The sequence below is a fragment of the Gossypium raimondii genome, chromosome 6 (genome assembly GCF_025698545.1).
Source record: "Gossypium raimondii isolate GPD5lz chromosome 6, ASM2569854v1, whole genome shotgun sequence".
NCBI classification, from domain to species: Eukaryota; Viridiplantae; Streptophyta; class Magnoliopsida; order Malvales; family Malvaceae; genus Gossypium; species Gossypium raimondii.
Genome location: NC_068570.1, coordinates 28658916 through 28668502, shown reverse-complemented (window position 1 = coordinate 28668502; position 9587 = coordinate 28658916). Strand labels below are relative to the sequence as shown.

Genomic DNA, 9587 nt, shown 5'->3' with positions numbered 1-9587 from the left:
GTTTATGTAAATGTCCAAATGCTTTACTATATAATCATAAGTTTGACTAATGGAATTATAATGTACATGTAATTTGTTATGATATTTTATAATAAGTAAAATATGTTTAGTTAGTTTGATTAAACATTTGAGGTGCATTGGTTTTAATAATTTATATTTTTCGAATCTAGTATAAATTATTCGTGGACATCTGAGTTTATTAATGTTACAAATGTATAGTTATTCATTGGTGCATGAAAGGTGATAAATGTTTGTGTTGAATTGTGTCTTATTTAGTAATGCCTCGTAACCTTAATTTGGCAACGGTTACGGGTTAGGGGTGTTACAATATTACTTCAGTTAATTAAGGAAACATGGCTAATTGGAACGTTTATTGTCGATTTTTAGGTACTAGTGCTCTCATAGTTGTTTCCATATCAAAATCGAACCAGGTGTGTAACAAAAACACGAGACAATGTCGATTAGCGAAAGCCAAAAATTTGGCCTGTTGACGCCATACGGGCGTGTGCCTGCCGTGTGACGGGTGTGTGTGGCTGTGTGGGCGACACGAGCTTGGCCAATTTGGGTGTGTAGGCCACACAGGCGTGTGAGCCCACATGGGCAAGCCATTCGGACGTGTGGGTCGTGACCCAGGTCGTGTGGGCCCACATGGGCATGTGGGCCCAAATTTTAGAATTTTTCTCTAGGGTCGTACATGTCATTTCGATCGACTTTGGGCCTACTGTGGGGTTGGTATGGGCTTAGATAAGCCTTGAAGCATGAGATTTGATAAACTGTTTGTATGATATTTATCATATGCAATACCTAAATGTACGTGTTGTAATGCCCAAAATTTATGATTTGTTGTGTATATACATGTCTATTATATGTTATAAGAGCATGTTTGATGTAATAATTCTAGTATTTGGTATTTGATAATTCTGATTTATCTGGTACTCTGTTGTATTTGACTATGAGGCGGGATATGTGGAGGAAGTATTCTGTGAGGCAATATTTCACCAATATACTGGCAGCACGACTATGATTATTCTGAAAAGTGTCATATAGACACTATGTGGTGTGTAGGGATGGGTGGGTGTTTTACACCCCACGTGGTGTGTTGGGATGGTCGGAGTTGGTGTGTAGAGGAAGGGGGTAAAACTTTGTATATCTGTATCTATATGATTCTGTTGATAATCTGATTCTATTAAGGATTTATGTGTGTATCTGTTCTGTCATGCGATAAAATCTAAATTTATGTTTCCGTTGAGTTACACACTGAGTTTTTAAAACTCACTTTCTGTCTGTCTATTCTATTCAGGTAACCCATAGACTTAGGCGGGTCAGTGCAACGGAGGCTTAGTTGTGACCACTTGTCCGTAAATTTCATTTACTTTAAAAGTTTACCTTTTTTTTTGTTTGGTTTTGAGAGATATGTGATTTTGGGACTGTCTAGACTTTTGGGTTTTATTTTTGGATTTGATTTGAGATTCCTTGCGACGCTTGACAAAACAATTTACAAAAACAACTGTTTAATGAGATCAAACGCTTTCGAGAAAATAAACTTGGTTTTCAAAATATAACGACTTTTAAACTTCCACTATAAATTATTGTTTTATTTGAAAGAGTATACGATCAATGGTTTTCAGTAATGATTATGACGACATATTCTTTAAAACAAAGAGGTACGATATTGTTAAAGGAAAAGACGGATTTCTAACTTTTGTTCATAACATCTCCAGATTCGACCATAACGTTTAGGTCAAGTTTGGGGTGTTATAATTATCATTTATTTTTATTTTAAGTAATATCATATAATTATATTAATCATTTTGTTCAGTTATATATTTTGGCTTTTTCAGGTTTTAGGTCGGATTTATTTTGGACTCGGGCTAGATTGGTCTGGAGCTCAAATTCTTACAGACTCAAGCTTTCGAGCTTGAGTTCTACCTAGCTTGGATTTTCTTGGTCTCAAGCTTTCTTAGGCTCGAATCTATTACGAGCTCGAAATTTCTCGAATTCGGATCGACACGAGTGGACTTTCAAACTTGAGCTTGTTTTTCAGCTTTATGTTTTTGTTATGACTCGAATCAATGATCATTGTTTCATGTTTCACTTGATTTTATTTATGTCAATTATTTATTTTTTAACCCTTATTGAATTTGAAAAAGGGAGTCTTTTTTTTATGTTTATTTTTCTTAGAGCATAAGCTCGTCAGATTAACTTAGAGATAATATCTTATTTGTATATTGCTTCACTTGAAGGTTTTGTTTTGAAATTCAAAAGGGAGATTTTGTGTGGATAATTTTTTTATTTTAAATGTTGTGTTTACTTTGTAGTTTTATACTCTTGTATTAGGTATTCTTTGAACAGTTTACACTAATTGTAAGTAAAATATTTGAGAGAGTAATTTATAATAATTATTTGATTTTGGGCTGCAAAGATAAGGGTTAAGCCAATAATTATACTAGGTTAATTGTTAAATAAAATAATTTTTTAATAGAAGATTCACAAAGTACAACTAATAAATTTTAACTTCGTTAACAAATATTGTTTTTTTTTTTTTTTGCCCTACTCTTTTCAAATCTGATATACTCGCTTGTTCCAACTTCCAACTTGTATTACATCATTAATTACAACAACTGGTTGGAAGATTCAGTAAACCAAAACACTTTTTCACAACTGAGTACCATTTATCCTATCATTTCCAAGACCTGAACATAAGATTTGATGTACCATCTTCGAGCACCAACGGAGAAATCGATTCACTTTGGTCAAGGTGATATTCAAACCGCAACTGGCTATCATGGGCAAGAGTTGTGTTTTCCATAGGGGAAAAGAAATTGAAACCTCAATGCATTTCTATTAGCAGTAAAGATATTTATACTAGTTAAAGATAGCTTTGTACAAGGTAAAGGAAACTAATATCCGAAATTCTACTCTACGCTCCAGAAGCAGGAGCTCTCAACTAAGATATACCAGGATAACTAGTATACTACAATTTGAAGGTCCAAACTCCACATGGAATGGCCAATTCTTGAGTCACTCGTACAGAGATGCGCGTCCTTCTCCCACATAAAGCAACTCCAAGCTTACTTCATCACAACCGGCACCTTCAACTGCCGCATTCGCTCCAAACTCCTCGATCTTTGTGCCATCGCCCCCTTTGGCTCTCTCTCCTTTGCTATCTCTGTTTTCCACCAAATCCCAACTCCTTTTACCAATGACTTCAATGCCATTATCCGCGGCCTGATGCAAAGCCCTCAACCCTCCACCGCTTTCGCATGGTACAGAGCCATGCTACGTGGATCTTTCAGAGTGGATGCCCTCACTTGCTCTTTCACTCTTAAAGCTTGCGCACGTGTCTTGGCTGCTACGGAGTCTCTTCAACTTCATGCTAACATCATACGCTTTGGGTTCATGGCGGATGCTTTGTTAGGAACTACTTTGCTGGATCTGTATGCTAAAGTTGGCAATCTAAGTTATGCTAGGAAAGTGTTCGATGAAATGCCTCAAAGAGATATCGCCTCGTGGAATTCCTTGATTTTCGGGTTGGCTCAAGGGAGCCAAGCGAGTGAAGCATTAGATTTGTTTAAGAGAATGGGAGTTGAAGGTTTAAAGCCTAATGAGGTAACAGTTATTGGTGTTCTTTCAGCGTGTTCGCATATGGGAGATTTTAAAGAAGGTCTAAAGATTCATGGGTTTATAAGGAACCAAAAGTTTGATATGAACCTGCAAGTTTGTAATGCGCTTATTGATATGTATGCAAATTGCGGATTTGTGGATAAGGCGTATGGTGTGTTTGATGACATGGATTGTAGAAAGTGTCTCGTTACATGGAATACTATGATCATGGCCTTTGCAATGGACGGAGATGGATGTAAAGCGCTGGAACTTTTTCAGCGAATGGATGGAGCTGGGGTGCAACCAGATGCTGTCACATATCTCACTGTATTATGTGCTTGTAATCATGCTGGCCTGGTGGAGGATGGTGTGAGATTGTTTAATATGATGGGGAAGCATGGAGTGGAGCCTAATGTAAAGCATTATGGGTGTATGGTTGATTTGCTAGGTCGAGCCGGGAGGCTTAAAGAAGCTTATGATATTATCAATTCCATGCCAATGGTGCCTGACGTGGTGCTTTGGCAGAGTTTGCTTGGAGCTTGCCGGATTTACAAGGATGTGGAGATGGCAGAGATTGCTTCGAGGAATCTAGTAGAGATGGGGTCTACTAATTGCGGGGATTTTGTGTTGTTATCAAACATATATGCTGCGCATGAGAGATGGAATGATGTTGGTAAGGTGAGGGATGCTATGAAGAACAGGGATGTGAAAAAGGTGCCTGGTTTTAGCTACATAGAGGTGGACGGTTTGAGGCACAAGTTTTTCACCGATGATAAGAGCAATGCCAGGTGGAAAGAGATATATGCGAAATTGGATGAGATCAGATTCAAGATTAAAGAGTTGGGCTACGTTGCAGAGACTAGTTTTGTTCTTCATGACATAGGGGAGGAGGAGAAGGAGAACCAACTGTGTTATCATAGTGAGAAGTTGGCAGTGGCCTTTGGCTTGATTAGTACGAGTGAAGGAACCCCAATTCGAGTGATCAAGAATCTTAGGATATGTGGAGATTGTCATGTTGTGATTAAGCTCGTATCAAAGTTATATAAGCGACAAATTGTCGTGAGAGATCGAGTTCGGTTCCACAAATTTATAGATGGATTCTGTTCTTGTCGAGATTACTGGTAAGTGCAACACTAGCAAAATGTTAATTGATAATTTAACAGATTCTTCTTTTCCCACCTTGCCTTGAACAATTAAGGTTTGTTCCATTCATATGCTTAAACCTCTCTGGAAAATGATCACATGTTTGCTTTGGCTCAGGCAAAAGCACATATCAAACAAATCAAATTGGACATTAATAAACATAAAGTCTAAGAGCAACCCGAAATCAGTACTTAAAAATAATCTTATACACCAATTCTAGCCCTCTTGAACAGCTCATCAGCTAGTCCCATACAAATTACACAACATGAAGATTTAAATACCGGGTAACATAAAGCAAATATTAGTTGGTGAAACAATTGCAATACAGAACATGGTCAAGCAACTATAAATAAATAAATAACCCAATGACATGCCGGATCCCTAGAACTTAAAGCCTCAAACAAAACAAATTCAACTTCTCAAGAATGGCACAACCTCAAGGAAAAAACTGTTACAGTGTGAAGCGAGAGCCTCTAACTACACAAGACAAATCAACAGAATGTGACTAGTCTTTCTTTAGCCTTACCTCAAAACCCCCCTCCGGTCGCTTCAAAAGATCATAAGGCATATGAGTTCCAAGTAGCTTATCCCAGTTGGCGAAGAACGGCTGAGAGTAGTTATACTTTGTGCCTTGGAGTTGATGATGGATGTCATGATAAGCAGAGTTATTCCAGAAAAATATATGGAAAATATTACCAGGCAACCATAGCCCACAATGATCATCCACAGTTTTAATCACAGCAAAACAGAAGAAAACTACAGCTGTTCGTGCAGTCATTCCAGAGACAAGGAAAGAGATGGCACCACCAAAAGTATCGAGCAAGAGACCCTCAAGTGGGTGATTGTAAAGGGCCCCAATTGCATAGGGAACAACCAGCCTATGATGTTGGGAGTGGACATGACGGTACAGAAATTTGTTTTGATGCATGAAACGGTGAACAAAGTACTGCCATGCATCCATGACAAGCATTGCAACAATAAATTGCGCAAGTTGAACAGGAACTGAAGGCTGGATTGTGGTCCCAGATGCATCTGCCGTTGATGTCAACTACAGCAAGAATACGAGAACATTAATCTGGTAAAAGTACTCAACATGTAAAAGTTATAACCATTGCAAGAACAAAAGAATATTAATTAGGTAATGGTACTCAACACATGAGCAAGCTTATCATCTTATTGAAACTTCTATTATCTAAGTCATACCGGTTCTTCAACCTCTCAGAAAACGCTAATAAATGCTAAAGCTATTTAATCAACATAGTTTTCAACTGAAATTACTTTTTTTGCAGATTATAAGCAAACAGACATTTCCAGTAACAAAAACATTTTACAGGCAAGGCAGAAGTTAAATGAAGAAAGCATGTATGATGCCCATCTCATTGAGAAAGCAACAAAAGAAGTTAAGACTTTGGTTCCCAAAGAAAAAGGCCATATAGATAGACTTCACGGCTAACACAGTGGAACTACATATATGAGAAGATCTAAGGTAATATACATTCAAATACAAGGAAGGAAACGAAGATGTCGGAATTCAAAAAGAAAATTAAAGCCCAGCTCAGCTATGTGATTGGTTGAAAAACTGTGATATGAAATAAATGAGAATTGTACAAAAAAAAAGGGGGATCATTATGATTATAAGCCACATTTTTCACTTAACCTCACTGAGACAAAGAAAAAACAGTTTTTAGGACATAATACTACCTAACAAACTTATTAAACAAAAGAATCCAAACACATGCCACCTTCTGACTTTCCAGGTGCTTGGAGGAACATAAGGTCTCCTGGATCCACTTCTATGACCAGTGCTACTAGAGGCACTCAGTACATTAGATTTTGACTATTTTAGCTTGGCTTACTCAGCTGATCAGAGAAGAGACGAAGATGGCTGAATATAGAAGGGCAAAAGATAGTTTCAGGTTGTTACTAATAAATCTTGAACATGACAAATGGAAAAATATATGGCAAGTAAAAATGAGGACAAGAGAGAAAAAGATAGATTTGGTTGGTTATATGGAGGGGAACTGAGATGGTTTTCTTTTCAAGCATCCAATCACCTCTACCCAAAAAAAAAAAATCATCCAATCAACAAACTGTCAGATCACGAATGAGTGAATTAAAAATGCATGACCACTTATTTGACACACTTGATGGAGCTCTGAGCCAAGTGCTATTCTAGACAGTTTACAAGCAAGACCAAGGCAAGAGGAACATATCATGTTATTAGCTATTTTCCTCTTAATTATATAAACTCCATTGTATTCTAAAACTCAAAGAAAATGCCAGCACCAGTATGAGGAGAAAAATAAATGCAACTTAGAGGACATCTTATTATCATGAACTCTACAAGCCAAGAATCAAATTTGGAGAAATAGCATCAACATACACAAATTTTTACTTCAATGTTTAAATTTTAAATTAAAACACGCAATAAGATACCATGAGAAGTCCTCATGTACCAGAAAAAGCTTTTTTGTCATTAGAAAGTAGTTATACGCAACAGGTTGAGGATGACAAGCTAGAACTAAGATTAGAGGATAAAGGCCCCCCAAAAAATACTCAGTCCTTACCACTACCCTCTAGAAGAAGGGAAATGGGTAAGGGAAAAAAAGAAAAGAAAAGCACACAATGTGAACAAAATTGTCTTCCCTTGTACATTACATCTCATGGATTTCTCAAATGAAATGAACCCAAGCTTCAAATATTTCCCTTATTCAGCTGCAAACCCGTTGCAAATGCAAATTGTACTCGCTCAAAAAATAAAAGACTAACAATCCTTGCATGTGCTTCGCTAAAAAATATATAATCCCACATGTAAAATATATAATCCTACTGTTTTTAGGTCTTTTTCTGATACCTTGAGACCAATGTACTCATTTCCCTAGTCCTGATAGAATTCGTTGGTCTTTATCCTATCCAAATTTGACTTGTTGCGTCAAATATCACTTACCACAATTGGTCATGCCTCCAACTCTTTTTAACAATGAAGCAACTAAAGAAGGTATTCAAACTTGATTCCAAACTTAAAACCAAATCTAAAGCTTCTCTATCCTAGTAGATTTCATAAGGTAGGAGGGGGGAGTGGAATAAACTGAGTTCATAAACTATAGGGAACAATCAAACCTACTTGGAAGCACTGCTATTTTCACCACCTCACTTTCATTTGCAAAAGTCATGACTGAACTAAATGAAGCATCTATGCTTGAGCCTACTCTGAACCACAAACACTATGGCAAAATTAGTGAAATTTGCAAGTAAACTATACAGATTTTATTACCCATTTACTTTTTTATTGCAGAGGCATTTGTGAATATTTTGATTCTAAAACCACCAAGATGTTGTTACATGTAATATGATACTTCAGGAATTTTGTCTTATGGTTTATTACGTATCAGATATTAAGATGTTTCACAAAATTAGTATTTAACAATACACCCTTTTTTGGTTTTTTGGACATTATATTCACTAATTACCAGCTCTTTTTCCCTATTTTAAGATGTTACAGCTATTGTTAACTCATAACTGCATGCTAGATATAAGGGCTCCTCCTATGACATTGACATCAAAGCTAAGGCCAAGCACAAAATCTACCGTAATACAAATTAAACCACCCCATCTACATAACAAAGAAGCCAAGAATAGAAAGTGATTTCTTGATTCTGAAATAAATTCGACAAACTTATATGGAAGAGTAAAGTTTGTCAAGGAAGATTTAAAATAACATGATTTTCCGACTAACCAGAAAGAGCAATTTAGCAACAGTTGCTTGAACAAGCTGTTGAAATAGAACACCCCTAACAACTGAAACGAAAGGCACGGCATTCTTCTCTTCCTCCTCTTTTCTAGTATGTAAACGGTACTTATCCAAAGGTGGTAAGAGTTGATAAAACCCAGCATACAACCAATATACAACAACCGGGGCAACTGTCCCCATTGCTTCATCACTCACATATCCTTCCCAAAACACCATTTACTTCTACTTTTCTGTCAATCCCAAATCCACTAAACCAAACAAATTCTGGACGAATAATTTTTGTTTTTTCTCCTTGGGCTAATACCCACTTCAACTTTTACAAATTTGAAGCTGCATTTACCGTTTCAACCCTGAAATAAACACCCAAAAACCTTTAAATAAAAAGGATTTTGTAACATGAAACTAAACAAAATTTAGAAAAATCAACTTTCTTTTCTAGCATGATTCTGCTTCAGTTAATTTCACACAAAAAAACTCAAATTTTCTAAAATGTTAAGTTTTCCAGTGATCCAGGTCAGTACTTTGCATTGCCCTAATGTTTTTCAAAAAGAAAAATCAAAATTAGGGCAGAAAATGGGAAGAAAGGGTGAAGAATTTTGAAGAGAGAAAAAGAGAAAAGAAATGATTTTGACTTACAGGGGATCGAGATTGATCAAGAAGCGTTGAAAATTCCAACAAAGCTGATTATGCATTCAGATCTAAATAATGGAATCAACCAACCAAAGAGTATGAGTTGTAGTAGGAATACAAGTTCATCTTTACACTCATAATTGTGAGTAATGATGAGAGAATGGGTATAAAACAACTATAAAGTATAAACAAATAAATGTTCTTATCACTATAATAAACTATTAATCAATCATTTAATGATTTTTCCGAAACGTCATGATCTTTTTACACGCGAATTGCGCAGTAATTTTAGTTTTATAGACTGATATTTCAATTTTTTAAACAGTAATAAGTACAATAGCAAAGATATGCTAAATTTTCTAGGGATATTATGTAAAAAAAAAGAATAGGCGAGGAGAAAATTATAATTTATTTTTAATATTATAAAAATTAAAAATTTCATAAAATTTTTAAATTTTGT

The 9587-nt window shown here is 36.0% G+C and overlaps 2 protein-coding genes across 2 annotated transcripts; one reads left to right on the top strand and one right to left on the bottom strand.

Annotated features, from left to right (window-relative positions):
* The first annotated feature begins 2601 nt into the window (after positions 1–2601).
* Positions 2602–4781, top strand: LOC105773386 (pentatricopeptide repeat-containing protein At1g34160). The gene has a single exon (XM_012595223.2). The coding sequence runs from the start codon at positions 3001–3003 to the stop codon at positions 4726–4728; it is 1728 nt and encodes a 575-aa protein (XP_012450677.1). The 5' UTR covers positions 2602–3000; the 3' UTR covers positions 4729–4781.
* Positions 4782–4914: 133 nt separating this feature from the next.
* On the bottom strand, positions 4915–9303 carry LOC105773387 (very-long-chain aldehyde decarbonylase GL1-9). Its single transcript, XM_012595225.2, has 3 exons — positions 9134–9303; positions 8483–8847; positions 4915–5794 (listed from the first exon to the last, which is right to left on the bottom strand). Exons 2-3 carry the CDS (start codon positions 8711–8713, stop codon positions 5252–5254), a joined length of 774 nt encoding a protein of 257 aa, XP_012450679.1. The 5' UTR covers positions 8714–8847; positions 9134–9303; the 3' UTR covers positions 4915–5251.
* Positions 9304–9587: the final 284 nt, after the last annotated feature.